General features: G+C 41.8%; 1 protein-coding gene across 1 annotated transcript in view; it reads left to right on the top strand.

Annotated features, from left to right (window-relative positions):
• SLC23A2 (solute carrier family 23 (ascorbic acid transporter), member 2) overlaps positions 1 to 20643 on the top strand; it is a 60645-nt gene that overhangs the window by 34812 nt on the left and 5190 nt on the right. The window contains exons 8-12 of the mRNA XM_015421112.1: positions 3500 to 3620; positions 10017 to 10173; positions 11604 to 11751; positions 13520 to 13625; positions 18643 to 18772. Coding sequence (XP_015276598.1) covers positions 3500 to 3620; positions 10017 to 10173; positions 11604 to 11751; positions 13520 to 13625; positions 18643 to 18772 — 662 coding nt within the window. The remainder of the gene's footprint in view (positions 1 to 3499; positions 3621 to 10016; positions 10174 to 11603; positions 11752 to 13519; positions 13626 to 18642; positions 18773 to 20643) is intronic.

The following is a 20643-nucleotide window of genomic DNA, read 5'->3' as shown; positions in this document are numbered from 1 at the left end:
CACAAACCACATGTATTCCCCCACCCAGCCTCTCTGCTGCCTAGGTGAGGCTGGCTGGCTTGGCAGGTGAGCAAAAGCCAAGCCTTTAATCTGCTTCACTAGGGCTGACCACATGAACTGGGAGACATTCCATTTTACATGGGACTTGCTTGTGTGAATTAGGAGTGTGATTACCAGAGAAACACTGTGTGAGTGTGTTAGTTGGACCATGACAGGGGGAGGACAGTGTTCCTGTCAAGATAGGCATAATAGATGAATATGAAATTTGTCTTTGATTTGCTGTTTGCATTGCAGTTTGTATTTGCAGATTGTAGGCGAGAGTGCGCAGTCTCATGTGGGTAGGTTTTACAGGGGCTCAGGGAGGATGCTGTGGGGAGGGGGGGTTGTTGAATAGCTCTGAGGCTGAGTTGATCTGTGCTATCAGGGAGATGGTTAACACATGCAGGAGAATGAGGCATAGAATGCTGAAAGGGGAGAATGGACTGCACCATGGTTTATAAAATGATTCATTTCATCATTTAAATGCAGCTGGAAGGGAGAACATGTTCTTACCATGGCAGTTAGTCCAGTGCTTCCTTGCCATGGTCTAATCGCTTTGATAGATACTCATCCATAACCATTTAATGCTTGCAACGTGTCAACTTGACTAGATAAGGGTGAGGGAGCATCAACCGAGTTGCCATAGCAAAGGGGGTGCATCATTCCCTGCCCACAAGGGCACTGTGAGGGATTTGTTCTCCCTCAGAGATGACATTTTTTAGCCAGATCAGATTGGGTACATGGCCCCTGTGGCTCTCATGCCCAGATTTTGATCTTTGATTGGCTGTAATAATGTGAAGAAACCAAGTATAAAACAAAATAATGACTAAGATGCATCAGCCAATTGAGGAAACAATGGCTGCAAGCTGGCATGAAAGAAGAGAAGGTAAAGTTTTGGCAGGCTTCCTCTCCTCTGTCTCATTGCCTCTCCTGTCCAGCATGGGTTCAATTTTACACTGAAAACTGAACCTTGTATTTGGCACAGCACTAGGTCAGATGTTCTCCAATAGAAACCGTATTTTAAGACTATTGTACGTTTTTGAAAGAGATTTAAATTTCTTTTTTGTGCAAATTCCCCCTTTTATTTATCCATATTTAACATAAGGGTCATGGCATCATGTGGTGAACAAATCTTTGTGTCTGAAAGGGAACAAAAGTCTTGGCGTGTTTTCTTTGGATTAATGGTGGTCTTGAACAGGAAGGAGCTTTGCTTTCTGTAACCTGCCCTCCTAGAATTTCAGGAAATTTTATTTAGGACGTCAAGGCTGTGTTCTTGATGGATTAGCTTTTCTCAGAGCTGTCTTCATGATGAATGCCAAAGATATCCTCTTGTTCCAGGATTGAAAGTTCAAATATGTGTAATGGCTCATAGATGTTTAGTTAGTGTTCTCCAATGATTTGTCTACATGAACTGAAGTCCTGGGCTTATTTAAAGAGGTTTTTATTTAGGATTTATTGCTTATGTATTGAATTGATTTATTACAGTCCTTTCTCTCCCACATTTTTTCCAAATAACAAGTTTTCTTATTCAGAACCTAACTCATGTTGGGTTTGCTACCTGAGGCTTTTCCCTTGGATATTAAACCAGGAGTTCCAATATATCAGGCTGGTACAGGGAGAGAAGCCACTATAATCTCTGTTAGCAGAGACAGAATAGGTCTTCTCCCCACCCTTTGTATTCAGATAGTGATCATAGTATTGTTTACTCTGCCTGAGATGACAGCAAAGGCAAAGATACACCTTTGCTATTCAGGGGATCCACCCTTCAGTTTCATTGTGTGTGTCACACGCTGTCAAGTGGATTCCAGTTTATCGCAACCATATAAATTCATGACCTCCCAACTGTCCTGTCATTAATAGCCTTGCTCAGGTCTTGTAAACTGAAGGCTGTGGCTTTCTTTATCAAGTATATCCATCTCACGTTGGGTTGTTCTCTTTTCCTAGCATTATTGCTTTGCCAGTGAGTCTTGTCATCTCTGATCATGTGCAAATCCACGTTTTAAAGGAACTGGAGATGATGGTTGTGTTTCATTTAGGTTAATGATAGTTTTAGCCAATTAAATCTACAGTGCAGTCGTAATCAGAGTTCTAAGCTTGTTGACTTCAGTGGATTTAGAAGGGTGTAACTCTACTTAGGATGGCACTGCTATTGTCTCTTCTGCTTAAGTAAAAAATTACATAGAATATGTGCTGGATTAGCTTGAACATTCTCATATTACAGAGCTGTACCCAGGGCTATTTTTGGGCAGGAACGCACAGGAATGGAGTTCCCGCTGGCTTTAGAGTTGGCCATGCCCACTACAGCCAAAACCTCTGCGTGCGTGGCTACGGAGGGAAGGCCTGGAGAGCGACCCACCACCGGTTACTCCGAGGCAGGCGGGCCGGGGGGGGGGCCCTGGAAGGATCGGGGAGGCATTTAAATGCCTCCCCGATCCTTCCCCGGCTTGTCCAAGGGCTGGCTTACCTGGGCAAATCAAGGGAAGGCATGGGGGTGTGGCCTAATACGCTAATGTGCTGCACTGTCAGGGGTGTGGCCTAATATGCCAATACGTTTCTGCTGTCGGGTGTGGCCTGTTATGCTAATGAGTTCCTGCTGGGCTTTTTCTACAAAAAAAGCCCTGGCTGTACCCAAGTTGCACCTCCAACAGAGTATATCTGCCTGGCTCAAGAAGGCAAGTCAAACTACTTAGAATTACCATGGAAGGCAAAAAATACCTGTGGGTAAAATCCAGTCTACTCTGAGGGGATTCCCCCCCCCCATTTTCAGACATAATGATGCGTTTAACCCTGCCTGGCCTTGCACAAAAAGCATTATAGTCCCCTAATTCCCATAATGTGGCGTAAGAGTGTGTCATGTGTCATGTAGTGGTTAAGAATGCTGGACTAGTATCTGAAAGACCCTGGTTCAAATCCCCACTCATGCCATGGAAGCTTACTGGGTGACCTTGGTCCTAACCTACCTCACAGGGTTGCTCTGAGAATAAAATGGAGGAGAGGAGAATGATGTCAGCCACTTTGGGTTCCCATTGGGGAGAAAGGTGAGGCACAAATGAATTAAATAAATAAAATAAGTTATCTTCATTGCTGTGTTCTCAGGTTTTAGAGTATGTCCTGTATATTATCTGTATTGCTTTCCCTTTTGATCCCACTTTGGCATGATACACTCTAGATGCATAAACATTTTCAAATATGCTATGATTTTTGTAAGGTGTTTTTGTGCTATGTGATTTGGCTGGAATTGTTGTTTCTGTGTGATTACATTTACAGGTATGCTTCAGTATAGACTGTGCAAATGTATTTGCTAGGTTAACTTGTACTTGTTCTGTTAGTGGTTAATCTTAATCAGTTATTTCTCTCTCTTCTTCCTTAGGACTATTTTCCTAGTGCTGCTGTTTTCTCAGTATGCCTGAAATGTCAAATTCCCATTACCAATTTACAGATTCTCTCTCTTCTTTCTCAGGACTATTTTCCTAGTGCTGTTGTTTTCTCAGTATGCCCGAAATGTCAAATTCCCATTACCAATTTACAAATCTAAGAAAGGATGGACTGCATATCGGTTGCAACTTTTTAAAATGTTTCCCGTAAGTACTTACTTAAGTTTTCCTGTTCAGTTTTGGTGCTGCTCTTATGCTTTTCTTCTCTTGTTGTTATTATCCAAGTGAAAGCTTCCTAGTTTTTTGTTGTACAAATTCAAAGGCTGTAATTGATTTTGAATATACAACTGCATCCCCAAATTAATTCTGTGAACAAAACCATGGGTGAGCTCTGAGGTCTGAATATTAACTTCTACTTCTTGGTTGTGTTTTTGTTTGTGTTGTAACCCAAGAAATTTCAACCACTTGAATCGTTTTAGGGTGTGTACCTTTTTGCAAATAATTTGAAGCAAAGTTGGTGAGTCTTGTGCTGACCCTCTGGGAAAAACCAAATGTTCTTTTACTAATTAATTTAATTACTGTAACTAATGTAATAAAAGGGATAAATGCTGAAGAGGAAAAAATATGAAAGCTTTAATGCAAGTGTCCAGGAAGAAATTGATCGCAGACCTAAATAAGATGTGCTGATAATGATAGGTGACTGGAATGCAAAAGCAGGAAGCAAAGTAGAATCAAATGTTGTCAAAAGATTTGGGCTAGGAGCATAAAATGAAGCTGGAGAGTGACTTGTAGAAAGACAAGCTGTTCATTAACATAAGAACATAAGAGACGCCAGTGTTGGATCAGGCCAAAGGCCCATCCAGTCCAACACTCTGTATCACACAGTGGCCAGAAAACCAGTGCCATCAGGAGGTCCAACAGTGGGGCCAGGACATTAGAAGCCCTCCCACTGTTGACCCCCCCAAGCACCAAGAAGGGTTCTTGTATTGTGAGAAAGGGAGAAAAGTACCTCTTTCTCTACCTGCTCTTTCCCATGCATAATCTTATAAACCTCAATCATGTCACCCCTCAGTCGTCGTTTCTCCAAGCTAAAGAGCCCTAAGCGCCTTAACCGTTCCTCATAGGGAAAGTGTTCCAACCCTTTTATCATTCGAGTTGCTCTTTTCTGCACTTTTTCCAAAGCTATAATATCCTTTTTAAGGTGTGGTGACCAGAATTGCACACAGTATTCCAGATGAGGTCGCACCATTGATTTATATAGCGGCATTATGATATTGGCTGATCTGTTTACAATACCCTTCCTAATAATCCCCAGCATAGCATTGGCCTTCTTTATTGCAGTCACACACTGTCTCGACATTTTCAGTGAGTTATCTACTACAACTCCAAGATCTCTCTCTTGATCTGTCTCTGCCAGTTCAGACCCCATCAACGTGTATTTATAGTTAGGATTTTTGGCTCCAATGTGCATCACCTTGCACTTGGCCACATTGAACCCCATTTGCCATGTTGACGCCCACTCGCCCAACTTTGACAGATCCCTTTGGAGTGCCTCACAATCCTCACTGGTTTTCACCACCCTGAACAACTTCGTATCATCCGCAAATTTAGCCACTTCACTGCTTACTCCCAACTCCAAATCATTAATGAACAAGTTAAAAAGCAGTGGACCAAGTACTGATCCCTGTGGTACCCCACTGCTTACACCCCTCCACTGGGAGAACTGCCCATTTATACTCACTCTCTGTTTTCTATTAATTAGCCAGTTTTTGATCCATAAAAGGACTTGTCCTTTTATCCCATGATTTTTGAGCTTGCTTAGGAGCCTTTGATGAGGAACTTTATCAAAAGCTTTCTGGAAGTCAAGGTAAACAATATCTATTGGATCCCCCTTGTCCACATGTTTGTTCACCCCCTCAAAGAACATTAACAGGTTAGTGAGACAAGATCTTCCCTTACAGAACCCATGTTGAGTCTGCCTCAATAGGTTTTGTTCATCTATGTGCCTACTAATTCTTTCCTTAATAATGGTTTCCACCAATTTACCCGGTATCGACGTCAGACTGACAGGCCTGTAATTTCCCGGATCTCCTCTGGAACCCTTTTTAAAGATGGGAGTGACATTAGCTACCTTCCAGTCCTCAGGAATGGAGGCTGATTTTAAGGAGAGATTACATATTTTTGTCAGGAGATCCACAAGTTCACAATTGAGTTCTTTCAGAACTCTTGGATGTATGCCATCTGGGCCTGGTGATTTATCAGTTTTTAAGTTGTTTATCAGTTTTAGGACCTCCTCTCTCGTCACCTCAATCTGACTCAGGTCTTTCAACACCCCTCCCGAACTCAGCGGCTCTGGAGTGGGCAAGCACCTCTCATCTTCCACAGTGAAGACGGAGGCAAAAAATGCATTTAGCTTCTCAGCCATTTCCCTATCATCCTTCAGTACTCCTTTTACCCCTTGGTCATCCAAGGGCCCCACTGCCTCCCTGGCTGGTTTCCTGTTTCTAATGTATTTGAAGAAAGTTTTATTGTTGGTCTTTACATTTTTTGCTATATGCTCCTCATATTCCCTTTTTGCATGCCTGACCACAGACTTGCATTTTATTTGCCATAGCCTGTGTTCTGTTTTATCAGCCTCACTGTGACTAGCTTTCCACCGCTTAAAGGAATCCTTTTTACCTTTTACAGCTTCCATTACTTTGTTTGTTAACCATGTAGGCTTTTTCTTATACCTGTTTGTGCCTTTCCTAACCTGCGGAATATATTTTATTTGAGCTTCTAGAATTGTAGTTTTAAACAGTTTCCAAGCTTCCCCAATGGTTTTGACCCTTTCTACTTTTCCCTTCAGTTTCCTCCCCACATGTCCCCTCATATCAGAAAAATTACCCCTTTTAAAGTTAAAAGTGGTTGTGTGAGTCTTTTTGGCCAATTCCCTATTTGTACAAATGTTGAACTCAACAACATTATGATCACTGTTCCCAAGCGGTGCAATCACTTTTACATCTCTCACCAGGTCTTGAGTGTTACTTAGGACCAAATCAAGGATCGCCTCTCCCCTGGTAGGTTCCATGACCATCTGCTCCATAGCACAGTCATTTAGAGTGTCTAGAAACTCAATCTCTTTCTCTCGACTAGAACACATATTGACCCAATCAATGTGTGGGTAGTTAAAATCACCTATTACGACACAGTGTTTTTGTCTAGCTGCTATCTTTAATTCATTCATCATTTTATAATCCTCCTCTATCTTTTGATCCGGTGGGCGATAACAAACTCCCAGTGTTAAGTTTCCTTTTGGCCCCCCTATTTCAACCCACAGAACTTCAAGAAGCGAATCCAATTCTCTTAGCCTCTCGATCTTTCTGGACTTTATACCCTCTCTGACATACAGAGCCACCCCACCTCCAACCCTTCCCCCCCTATCCTTCCGATATAATATATAACCGGGAATCACCGTATCCCACTGATTTTCCTCATCCCACCAAGTTTCTGAAATACCCACAATGTCTATTTTTCCCTCCAACACCAAGCACTCCAACTCCCCGATTTTACCTCGGACACTTCTAGCATTTGTATAGAAACAGCTATAATTTCCCATACAAGTTAAGCCTGCAACCTTCCTCTTGCTATCTCGAGACCTTGTCAGGCAGTCCATGTCACTAGCCATGGTCTCTGGACAATTTCAATCCACCTCCCTGTAGAAAAGCAACAGGTACCCCCTCATCTCTTTGAGATGAGCCAACCCGAACCAGAGACTTTTCATCTCCTGTCGGCTTTCCCCCAATCTTCAGTTTAAAAATTGCTCTGCCACCTTTTTGATTTTAAGCGCCAGCAGCCTGGTTCCTTCTCGGGACAAGTGGAGACCGTCTCGCCTGTACAGCTCCCTCTTGGTCCAAAAAGCATCCCAGTGCCTAACAAACTTGAAACCTTCCCCTCTACACCATCGTCTCATCCACGCATTGAGACTCCTGATCTGTGCCTGTCTCTCCAGCCCTGCGTGTGGAACAGGTAGCATTTCTGAGAAAGCTACCTTGGAGGTCCTGGACCTAAGTTTCCTGCCCAGCAGCCTAAATTTCTCCTCCAGGACCTCACGACTGCATTTTCCTACATCGTTGGTGCCGACATGCACCATGACCACTGGCTCCTCCCCAGCACTATCTACCAGCCTATCTAAAACACGCGTAATGTCCGCTACCTTTGCACCAGGCAGGCAAGTCACCATACGGTCAGTATGCGTGTTCGCCACCCAGCTGTCTACCTGCCTAAGGATCGAATCACCAACTACCAAGAGCCCCCCTCCCACCCTGCCCAGGGATGGTTCATTGTGAACACATGTTTCAAGCAACAGAACTGATGATTATATATATGTGGACATCACTGGATGGGCAGTACAGAAATCAAATAGATTACATAATTGGAAGCAGAAGATGGAGAAGCTCTATTCTCTGCTAAAACCAGACCGGAAACTGATTGTGGTACAGATCAATAAAGGTTTATATTGAAAATTAGAATAAAGCTAACAAAAAATCAGAACATTCATAATACCAAAATACAATCTAAACAATATTCCTGAAGAGTTTAAAGACTAATTTCTCATGCAACTAAAACGGTGCTCGAAATCTTACAACACAGACTGTTATCATATATGGAATGAGAAATGCCAGATGTTCAAGCTGGATTCAGAAATGGAAGATTACAGCAAAGTTGTTGACTGTGTGGTTCATGAAAAGCTATGGTTGTTTTTTTAAAAAATGGCCATGCCACAACATCTGATTGTTTTAATGCTCAACCTATACTCTGGACAAGGGGCTTTCTGTTAGGACAGAAGATGGAGAAACAGAATTGGCAAGGATCTATTTTAGCTCCTTATCCATATCATAAGGAAAGCTGGATCATATCATGTGGAAAGCTGGATTAGATTCATATGAAGGTGGAGTGAAAACTGGTGGAAGGAACATTAGCAATTTGAGATATGCAGATGACACCACATTACTGGCAGAAAATAGTGAAGACTTGAAATTACTCCTGATGAAGGTTAAAGCAGAACATGCCAAATTACAGCTGAACATCAAGAAGACAAAAGCAATTGAAATTGTTAAATATTTTCTATTCCATGACTCTATCACCAACCAAAAGGGAGAATGCAACCAAGAAATCAGAAGGAGATTCAGACTGGGAAGGGCAGCCATGAAGAAGTTAGGAAAGATCCTTAAGTATAAGGATGTGTTACTGGGACCAAGATGAAGATAATTCATACTATAGTATTCCTGTATGGGTGTGAAAGTTGGACAATGAAGACAGGAAGATGGTTGATTCATTTGAAATGTGGTGTTGGAGGACAATTTTACAGATACCATGGACTGCCAAAAAGACAAATAAGTAGGTTCTAGAACAAATCAAGCCTGAATGCTCCTTAGAAGCTAAAATGACTAAGCTGAGGCTATCATATTTTGGTCACATTATGAGAAGAGAAGGCTCACTGGGGAAAAAAATAATGTTGAAGGCAACAGAAAAAGAGGAAGACCGAACATGTGATAGACTGACTCAGTAAATGAAGCCATAGCCCACAGTTTGCAAGAACTGAGCAAGGCTGTTAATGATAGGATGTTTTGGAGGTTATTAATTCATAGGGTTGCCATAAGTAGGAAGCAATGTGATGGCACTTAACAATTTTAGTAATTATTGGGGAATGGGATTCAACTGTTTATTGATTTATTTACTTAATTTACACCCTGCTTGTCCCAAATTGGGACCCAAAACAGCAGAGGCATATGGTGTTAGTTTATAAAATGTTTGTTGTTGTTGTTCAGTCGCACAATTTAGTCTGACTCTTCGCAACCCCATGGACCACATCATGCCAGGCCCTCCTGTCTTCCGTCATGCTCCAGAGTTTGCTTAATTTCATGTTTGTTGCATCAATAACACTGTCTAACCATCTCATCCTTTGCCGTCCCCTTCTTCGAACCTCCGTCCATAGTTCTTCAGGCACTCCATCTATCAAATCTAGTCCCTTAAACCTATTCTTCACCTCCACTGTATATTCATCAGGGATGTGATGTAGGTCAAACCTGAATGACCTAGTGGTTTCCCCAACTTTCTTTAGTTTAAACCTCAAATCACAAACTGGGGATCGTTAAAAAAAAGTGGTAGTAAATTTGAAACAAAATTTGAAACAAAATTAAGTATTTCCTCACTGCATAATTTAATTTGGGAGTTTGTTGCTTTGAGATACAGTAATGACTACTTGTTAAGTGGCTTAAATGGGTAAAACGGATCTACCTATTAGGGTTGCTGATGGTGATTAAATCCACCCCACTCCCCATAGTCTACACAAGGTACCTGCTTAGAAGTTCTGCAGACTCTTCTGCAGCATACTCCAAGAATCCATTCTCTTATTTTCTTGTTTGGCTCCTGAGATCCATTGGTTTTTCTTTTTGAGTTGATGAGTGTGTGTAATGCTTAGCTTTTATATTAAAAGGATCAATGGCAATACCTCTCCAGCTGAAATTTCTTCTGAAATGTTGATACTGTGTTCCTTTAAGCTCATGAACTTTCGGTATTTCCTTGCAACAGTGTGTCAAGTTGTTCTGTCCCCAATCACAGATCATTCTTGCTATTCTTGTATCGTGGCTGCTGTGTTTCATCTTCACTGTGACAGACGTCTTTCCTCCTGACAGCACAAAGTATGGATTTTATGCACGCACTGATGCCAGGCAAGGAGTACTCTTAGTAGCACCATGGTTCAAGGTTCCCTATCCATGTAAGTATGTTTAGCAAACTTTTCTCCCCAAAACAGTATAGAAGGTGCTGTCTTTCTGTAACCACTTTGCTTCTGTTACGCTTACTCCAGCTTTACTGGTTTCTCCTTTTGTGTGCCTTGCATTAATACAATTAAAAAAAATACTAGCTAATTGGCATGTACTTGTAGAAGTGAGTGTTTGGAGCTGGATTCTGCAATCCTTCTCACTATTTTCTGGAACTGAAAATTGAGTTAAACTTTGCTCAGCCGCATCGCAAACCAGTTTAAAGTTTAGGTCCTTGGCTTTAAGCTGATTTAATACATACATGCCAGTTACCTTTTAAGTGGAGAGGGCTCGTAGCCCAGTGGTGGAGTGTATGCTTTGCATGTAGGTAAAATATAATTAGTTCCAGCTTCTCCTTCTAAAGGGTCACAGGCAAGCTGGGCAAAAGTCCTTTCATGAAACCCTTAAGAGCCACTGCCAAGCTGCTTTAACACATCATTGGATATTGCAGTATCACTGTGCTATAGCAATAATTTATGATTGGATTTCGTGGTGCCGACAAGCCAATCCGGTTGTGAATGACTGATACACTGCAATATCCAATTATGCAGCCAATGTTAAGGGTCAACAGTGTTGGGTTGGATTGGCCAGTTGTGTAGGTTAAGCTGAAGGTACTTTTGATAATGCAAGTACCCTTCTTCTTTGAATACTTTGTTTATTGGAGGCTGATAGTAGCCTAGGAATATTTATAAAGTCTTAGATGGGGACAACCAGCAGGTCCAGTTCTCAAGAATGTTATCTGGTCTCTGGTGAGCCTACTAAATATAAATAAAGGTATGGGGGGGGGGAGTTTTTATTATAGTTCAATAAGAGAAGGAGAAAAGATTGCATTTGCTAATATATAGATACATATGTGTCTGCATATTTTTTATTTTATACATAATATGAACATTTAGCTGTTTGCATGTGATTCTTAAGTGTTTGGTGTAGTGGTTAAGTGCGCGGACTCTAATCTGGGTGAACCGGGTTTAATTCCCCACTCCTCCACTTGCAGCTGCTGGATGACCTTGGGCAAGCCATAGTTCTGTCAGAGCTGTTCTCTCAAGGACAGTTCTGGAAAGAACTCTCTCAGCCCCACCTACCTCACAGGGTGTCTGTTGTGGGGAGGGGGAGGGGAAGGGAAAGGAGTTTGTAAGCCACTCTGAGACTCCAAGTGAAAAGCGGGGTATAAATTCAATCTCCATCTCCTCCTCCTCCTTCCCTTATTGTTATGTGACACCCACTTGATAGTGCAGCCAGAACACTATGGAATAAGTCCGTTTTTTGTGTGTCTAGAGGACAGAGTGACACCCTGGAATACAGAGGTTAGCCCTCCCTCACCTTAAGAGGTTCTTGATATCTTAGGAGATAAAACACCAAGAGAGATTTCATGGTTTTTGCTTTACAGTTCAGTGGGGATTGCCTACAATTTCAGCTGCGGGCGTCATTGGGATGCTCAGTGCGGTGGTTGCTAGCATCATTGAATCAATTGGTGATTACTATGCCTGTGCAAGGTTATCTTGTGCTCCTCCACCACCAATTCACGCAATAAATAGGTAAGTTTTCTGAGAAAGACTTTTTTAAAAAAACTGTGCCCTATCTGTTCTGTGGGAGCAAAAGTAGGTACTGGTATTTCTATCTGATTTTCTGAAAGGATTACACAGAATTCTGTGATCATTTTGGGGTTTTCTTTTTACAACTACAGGTGTTTATACCTTAATGTAGCAGCATCACAGATCAGATAGCACAAACGGCTTTTATTTCATTTTGCATCACCTCAAGCATATTTTTTCCTCTGGAAGTGGTTCACACTTGTATCTGCTAGTCATAAAGTCTTGAGTAATCATGACGTTAGGATGTATTTGTGACTCAGACCACAGAAGCCTTACACAACTGCTGTGTAGGGCAAGGCATCTAGGGCAGGTGATGGATTTTCTCCTCAGGCCTGAGCCCTATTACGTCTTTTGATATTAATCACTACTAGTTATAGAGCTATGTTTGTTTGGGGATTTTTTTTTTTAACTTCTGCACATTCCAACTAATTTTCTTGGACTCTGGAATATCTTGCAAAATACATTTCTATGCTCTGTTGTTGCAATGTTGGAAATACCACTCAGCCAGCTGTTGCTTTTTTAAAAGTGGATGTTACAGTTAAGATTGGCAAGATAAAGCCTGAAGGAGCAGATGGCTTTTGGGGGTGTGTGATGAAGGCTGAGTCTGAACTGAATAAGACCCCCCCCCCCATACACACCTAAAGCAAGAGTATATCCTAGGCAAGCCTCTTGGCCCCTGCTGGGGTTAATACCCTGAAAGGATTGGTAGAATTCACCATGAGCTCCTGCAATGTAAGTGGTTGTTGGCCAGGGAACATCTTAGTCATGCTCCTCCACAGGGCTTTTTTTGTAGAAAAATCCCAGCAGGAACTCATTAGCATAATAGGCCATACCCAACAGCAGGAACTCAGTAGCATATTAGGCCACACCCCTGACAGCACAGCTTATTAGCATATTAGGCCACATCCCCATGTTATCAGAAGTGTGGTCATCCAGCCACACCCACCTTTTGCTTCTTATTCTGTTTACGTTGTTTGTTGTCAAAACCCAGGGCTTTTTTTGGAGCAGGAACTCCTTTGCATGTTAGGCCACACACCCCTAATGTAGCCAGTCCTAATGAGTTTCTGCTGTTGGGTGTGGTCTATTATGCTACTGAGTTCCTGCCAGGCGTGGCCAACTTGGGAGCCAGCCGGAACTCCGTTCCTGTGCGTTCCTGCCCAAAAATAGCCCTGCTCCTCCATAGAAAAGCAGACCACGTTAGTGTATGTGCAGTGCTACACTGACTTGGTCTGCTTTTCAGTGGAGGGGCATGGCTGTGATGTTCCCCTCCCACCAGGTGGTGCCACGCTCCAAAAAAGGAATGTGTGTTTAAGTTTCCTTACATTGTACTACACCAAAGGAAATGGCAGGAGATGTAGAAAGTTACAATAGATTGGATTAGTGGGAGGCACAAGGACCAAGAGAAGGGCATGGTTTGCTTTTTAATATAAAAAGGTACAGTTTTACTTGGTTGCTTGACTTGATCTTTTTTTACTGCAAGTGGATGGGTGTGGCTTTTTTTAATTGTCTGTTTGGCATAACGTTTTAAAGATCCCTTTGCTTTATTTGGTTTATTCTGAGTTATGGAAAGATTTGATACCTCCCCTTATTTCAGCAGCTGAACATTCAGCCAATATTACAGTTGCTGCTCAGTCCAGCGTGAGTACCTGGCTGGTGGTACCTGCATTCTGACTTTACATATCTTCATCTCATTTTTTTTTTTTAATTGCAGAGGCATTTTCATAGAAGGCCTTTCTTGTGTATTGGATGGAATATTTGGTACTGGAAATGGATCCACTTCTTCTAGTCCTAATATTGGAGTCTTGGGGATTACAAAGGTACTGGGTGTATTCCTCTTAGCATTCCTCTTTGTCCATTGGATAAATCATATTGGAAGTTTCACCTATAAACACTTAATGAAGACTGGGGGACTTGTTCAAGAATTTAGAATTGTACAGAAAAGGCATGGCTCCGATCACTTTGAATTGTTAGAAACATGTTCAAATTGAAGATAACCATCTGGAGATCAAGTTTAGTGTACAGGTTGCACACTTCAGTACCTGAGCCAAAAATATACCTGAAAGGTACCTTATTGTTGTTGGGTTTTTTTGTATTTCGGCATCCCAAATGTATCCAAGTTTTCTCGGGAAAGCCAAAGAAAAAATTCTAGATATATTTGGGAATTACCAGTAGATCCGAAAACAGCAAGAGGCAGGAACAGCTTGCTTCCATGTCTCGGCTGTTTATTGGGCTTCTGCAGTCCCTTTAAACTTTAAAAGAGGCTGCAGAAGATAGCCCCTGCTGGCTCTGCTTATAGCTGGCTGGCTTCTCCTGCAGCCCATTTTAAACCGATCTGCAAGAGAAGTCAGCCCAGGATCGGCTGGGGTGGAGGGAGCTGAGAGTTCTGAGCTGCCTCAGCTGGGGCTGGCTCCTCTGGCAGCTTGGTTTAAACTGAGGTGCAAGAGAAGTCATCCCAGGATTGGCTGGGGTGGCAGAAGCTGAGAGCTCCACACTGCCTTGATTGGGGCTGGATCCTCTTGCAGCTCAGTTTAAATTGAACTGCAAAAGAAGTCAGCCAAGGATCAGCTGTGCCCACGGGGAGCAGATTGCTCCTCACGGGCACAGCTTCTGGTGAGCATTTGTTTGTTGGTTTTTTCCTTCTCGGTTCTATTGGATGCCCAAAAATTCGGCATCTCCAAAAAATCCCAAATCAGATTAGCATACTGGTGTTGGTATCCAGGATTTTTCGGGAAACCTGATTTTTTTTTCCCGATTCAGTATACCCAAATTGAAAAGGGGGTGGGTGGGATTGGTCACCCCTATACTTCAGCTCCCTTAATGCAAATAAATTACCCCTTCTTCTTGCAGTCAGGAGTTGAAAATCAGCAAAAGGATGAGTTATTTCACCCATTTAGTTCATGGTTGAAGATGGAATAGGAATACTGCTTGCCATGATCAATTCTGAATATAGATGAGATTCATTTTTTGATTCATTTATTCCTCACTGAGGCTCAAGGCACATTATAGAATTAGAAAACAATGCAATAGAAACCAGCAGAATACATAAAGCAAATGGTGCAATAAAACCACAATGCAAAATTAGGGGACAATGAAATAAGAACAGTATAATAAGGGGAAACTCTTCAATTTTTTTCAGAAGTTGGCAGTGCAATTTTAAACAGATGACACCCTCCTAAGTCCATTGAACTAAATGCACTTAGAAGGATGTAACTCTGTTTAGGATTGCATTGTAAATCTGTAATTGTATTCCTTTTTTACTGAATTTCCGTCAATTAAGCAGAGTCCAAAATTATGATTCTATCTTTCTGGCATCAGTTGTCAAAATCTGTATAAGAAGAAGCTCTTTCTTTTGGCTGTGGAATATCTCTGAATGTCTTGAGGCTAAACAGCCTGTGATGATGGAAAGCCTGTGTGTTCAATTTGGGCCTGTCCTGATTGTATATTAAGAGTACAGGTGTGTATACAATTCTAAAGCATAGGCATGTGCACAAATGATGGGGCTGGTGAGGAGAACTAATTCCCTCCTCCTTGTTCCCAGAAACCTCCCCCCCACCCCCGGCCAGGCTCACATCCAGTATTGAAGTGCTGGAGATGGATCACAGGGGAGAGCAGTGGGCTAGGTGGGGCGAGTTCAGTATCTCCCATCTGTGCACTTTCTCTGCATCACCACCCAGCTCTGAACATTGTCCGGGCATGCCTTTATTAAAAGGCATGGGGCCGTTGCCATCATGTATTATTTGGCCCTTGGCTGCTTTTGTTCCATCAAGGCATCATAATGTTTGAAAGTATAAACACTGCCATCTGCTGGATGCATCTCTTTTGATCATTTTAAGAAAGAAAAGATGAAAGAGAAAAGGAAGTGGTGGCAAATACATAGTGATGTCAAGCAGACAAATATTTTCTGTATTTTAAGATGCCTTTTAAAGTGGCTGAAGTGGCACAGCTACCTTATGTGAGGCAATATACATATGATTTTTGCTACATAAGATTATTTTTTGACATTCTGCTTTTCTAATTGGTTCACAATTAAAACATATTCAAAGAAAAAAACAAGATTAATAGATGTTCTAGGGTAAGGTCTGCCAGATGCTATATGGACATCTACAGTATGCAGCTCAATACAATAAGAATAATTCAGTTAGGGACATTCTAAAAGGCACTATTTGCTCTGATCTTTCTGGCTGCTAGGGCAAAAGAGCCAGTCAGTAAGAAACAGAAGGCTCCACATCAGAGAGCATAAAAGCTAGTTTTTTAGAATCTGAGGAAAACTGTAGCTCAAGCAGAATCTTAGCCAGGAAATTATTCCTAGGACCCGAATACAGAAGGCAGGACAAAATATACTGTGGCAGATCTTCCACTGAGTCAATTAGCATGTTAGCATAGTGACCTTTTAGTAACTCAGTTGACATGGTTTGGAAGCATATAGTTTGGAAGCACAACGCTGTAAATGCTATTCTTAAGTTATGAGCTGTTAAATTGACCAAGTAGGAAGCTCTGGAATGATCTTTCATTATAGTTTTTTACCATGGGGTAAACTACTGATGGAAAATAGTAGAATTATTAGTTATGGAATCCCCTTTAAATGCCCATTCCTGTAAGTCCAAATTATTCCCCTGTAGCTGGAGCAAATCACTGGGGATGGTATAACGAGTGATAATACTGGAAAGGAAATCAAAATGAGCCTTATCCCTGCCTAACAGAATATGAAAGCTGGAATTACAAAGTGAGCCAGTGTTAGACAATTGGTTTTCCTTCCATCATTTTAAGATTGTAAAATGCGCATGAGCCTTAACTGGCAATGCTAAAATATGTCTCAGAAAGGAATTTTGAACAGTTTCTAGAGTATTCAGTATTGGATCTTTCCAGCCCCAAACTTCAATTCCATATAGTAAGTGGGAGATAACTTTACATACAAAAAGCTTCAGTGCCGGGTCTATAAGAAAACCACCTCTGGTGTAATAAAATCTCATTATTGCTCCAGTGATCATAAGAGACCTGAGGATCCTAGGACTTAGTAGTAGATGAAATGATGTCTTAAGAGAAGGCCGAATAGTCTAGCATTGGCTCTCCTGAGTGCTTTTTCTCACAAAGCCAGATGCCATATGGACATCTACAGACCTTGTTGGAGAAAAATGTCCAATCATGGTATTGTAACAATATAGAAAATAAAAGCTGTTTTAGAAAATACCTATTTGAAAACCATCTGCCTTACTGTGTGTGCTCCACTCCAGTCACTCATTGTAATTGATATTTCCCTGCCAAAGAAACAGAAGTAAAAACAATTAAGCTGCTAGGTTTGAGTCCAGTAGCACCTTAGAGACCAACAAGCTTTTCAGGGTATAAGCTGTCTTTTTTTCAGATCTGACGAAGGGAGCTTTAACGCTCAGAAGATTGTACCCTGAAAAACTTGTTGGTCTGTAAAGGTGCTACTGGACTTGAATTTAGATGTTCCAGTGCAGACCAGCACAGTTACCCTCTGAAACAGTTAAGCAGTGAAAGAGACCTTGCCCTGCTAGAAGAAGATGACACTTCAAATGAAACATGATTATCACATACACTCTGACGCTAGTGTGCGAAACTGCTGCACAAAAGCTTTTTGAGGAATGCATCTGTCCTCCTGAGACTGCTTGTTTGGAGTAAAGCACGCTGTTATTGAGTTATGCTCTTCAGAGAGCGTAGCCTCAAGCAGTGGAAATGTCTGTGCTTTATTTACATTCTCTTACATAACTCTACCAGAATAATCTTTTGAATTGAAATGCCGGTTAAGATGGTATTATGAAGTGGATGCAGTATGATCTCTGCATCACCTTGCTTTCCATTCAGGGATACTGGGATCACATGATAACAGAATTTGGTGATAGCTCATCTGCAGTTTCGTCCAATCAAACAATCACACGATAAATATGGCCATAAGTACTGCCTTTTTAAAATAAGGATGGTTCCACATTAGTCTGGGAATCCCATTCTTTTTTTTAATAAGTTTTAATACATAAGCAGAGGACGATGTTGGCAGCATGTTGCTTTCTTATGCTTTCTGTGTTTGTCTGTCTGTTTCTCTCTCCGTCTCTCTCTCTCTCTCGACCTAGCTGTTATAATTTTTTAACTTAAAAACTAGTTCCAGCACCAGGCTTTCTTGTGTAGACAGTGAAAGTGCCACTGAGGTTTCTTAGGGCTTGTGTCCTCCTAAATTTCCATTCTCCTGCCAGCTTAATTGATTGCTTCCTGTTTCTTTCTTATGAATTATTCGGGGAAATAATTGTAAACCATCAGTTCTTGTTGTGGGCAGGGAAGTTAAGTAGTTTTACATTTTGCAAACAGCCAAAGCAACTTTTTAATTTTATTTTAGAATTACCAGTATTTTGTAATCACTATGAGAGTAATAATAAAATTGCAGAAATATCATGAGTAGTGACTGGGTACAAAGTGACAAACCGTATTCAAGCACCCATTCCCCTCACCTCCCTAAAGAAGAGAGCACACAGAGAATGCAGGAACGTATTGGGGCATTACATCCTTGCTTCTGCACAGATTCAGAACACCCATTTGCATCTTTAAGTGTTTGTATCACTTAGCATCTCTCCCTACTGAAGGGTTTACTGCATGAAAATGATAGCCATCATCAAAGTTTTCAATGTGGCAGCAAGAGATCAATAGAATAAAATTGTAGCCATTTAAATCCAGCAGAATTTTTTTCAGTGTTTCAGATATCCTGTAACATCAAAGCAAGATTTTAAAATCCTTTAATGGGGGGGGGGATGGACTCAGATTTGCAGCAGCAGCAGCATAACTCCTGTTGAAATATCTTTAAAGTGTTCTGTTTTTCTTGTGCTGCAGGTTGGAAGCAGGCGTGTTATTCAATATGGAGCGGCCTTCATGCTGCTGCTCGGAATGGTTGGCAAATTTAGCGCTTTGTTTGCATCGCTCCCCGATCCAGTGCTCGGAGCTCTCTTCTGCACTCTCTTTGGTAAGGGATTCTCTCCGTGTTATTTTATGTTAGCAGTAAAGCTCTGTAGGTAGCCATGCCAGCCAACCCACGTCCAACCGTTCCCTGGATCTGTTCTTGTTGAATTTCTTCAGTGATAATACATTGACTTGAGTATGGCAGCTATCTTTGGGAAGTTCATCCTAACTCCCATCCTCATCTCTGGGTATGCTGCTTCAGACATTGCCTGTTATTTGGGGGATCCTGTGTCTTAAGATACACATCAATATCATTTTTGAATGGTGTCTCAAGTTTCATATCTGTTCTAACTTATTATTTTGGGAGTAAAGGCATCTGACCAAAAGTAACGCAACATTGATATATGCCAGGCCCCTCAAAAGCAGCAATGGTCCAGATCAGCGTTGATAAATTGTATATCTGTTCTAACTCCATAGTAATGCAGTGGGTTTGGACTCTCAGTTTAGAAGGGGGAATGAAAAGATATGGAATGAGGTGGCTGTTCTTGTTTTTACATGGAAGCATAAAAATCCCTATACAGCATTCCTTAATGAGATGAGAGCTGTCATAATGTGACATCACCACAGCCATGTTAGATGCAGCTAGTTCTGTTAGAACATGATAGAAGAATAAGGTGACAAGTGCTATAATGCAACATACAGAATGTGATTAATTTTGGAATATCCAGTGGTGGAGAGATAAAAACCTGTCTTGTGTGCTAAGGAAATTCTACTGCAGACTTCCAGTTTACCCATGATGATGTAGCTTTGTACAGCTAATGAGTGTTTGAGTAGCATCAACCTCTTCTCCTCTTCCATCTTTGCGATGCTGCTCCTACTCTGCCAGTCAAAGCAAGCAGTCTTCCTTCAGTTTTACAGTACCTTCATGTACTGTAGGTAATTTTATTTAATTCTACTGATTTCTTTACTGTAATATTGCTAGACTCAAGTCCAATAACGCCTTAGAGTGTAAGCTTTCAAGAGTCAAAGTTCTCTTCATCAGATACAAGTTGGAATGGTGATCTCTGGGTCTTATATCCTGCAGTATGATTGATATTGGCACACTTTGATGCAATAAGTACCGACAGACAATCTAGCAGTTGGAATAATAATATTTTAACCAGGCTGCGGTCTGGAACATTTCCCACTCCTATTGTATTATTTCTCCTGGGACAATTATATGGCTACAGCATGATTTTCTATAACATGGCAGTTTTCAAGAATGCAAGTATCTTGTTATGGCAGAACTAGCTGTAAGTCCTTATTATTCCCATATCACAGATGGGGCAACAGAGGCCATGAAACCTTTCCCAAGACCCTGCATCGATATATATAAAAGAAAGTCCTCTCACCGTAAAACCAACGCCCAGGCCAAACTGCTGGACCTAGAAAAACCAAATTCGGGGAGAGTGCTCCTACCATGGCGTAGATGTTCACTAAGAAGGGATTTTTAGAAATTCGATCCCTAAGTGGGTCAAAAGGGGTAAAATGTGCTCCCCACATTGATTCCTATCCGGCTGCCAGGCTGCTGCCTCCTTGCACCCCCCACTCTGATTGGTCAGCTGCAGAGCTCAGTGTTCTGAGGTAAAAACAACAGCTACAGGAGACTGCAAAGAACTCATGACAGTTGAGGAAATCAGGAGTGGCCGATAAACACCTGTGAGGTGCAGTAATGCTGCTTCCAACACACTCCCGCCTACTCCTATACCTAACAGGCGGTTGTCTGTTAGGTAGCTTGCCTGTCAGGTGTAGGAGAGGAGGTGGGATGCTTACAGCTGCCAGGGAGGTTCGCTCAGCAGGATTGCCTTAGCCCTGCTGCTGGCCCAGCCTCCCCGATGCCTTTAAATACAATCCCCCCCAACACCAGACAGGCTGGTGTATGTCAGGCGTAGGAGC

The sequence above is a fragment of the Gekko japonicus genome, unplaced genomic scaffold, assembly GCF_001447785.1.
Source record: "Gekko japonicus isolate JY-2015 unplaced genomic scaffold, Gekko_japonicus_V1.1 scaffold13, whole genome shotgun sequence".
NCBI classification, from domain to species: Eukaryota; Metazoa; Chordata; class Lepidosauria; order Squamata; family Gekkonidae; genus Gekko; species Gekko japonicus.
This window is presented reverse-complemented; position numbering and strand designations above follow the sequence as displayed.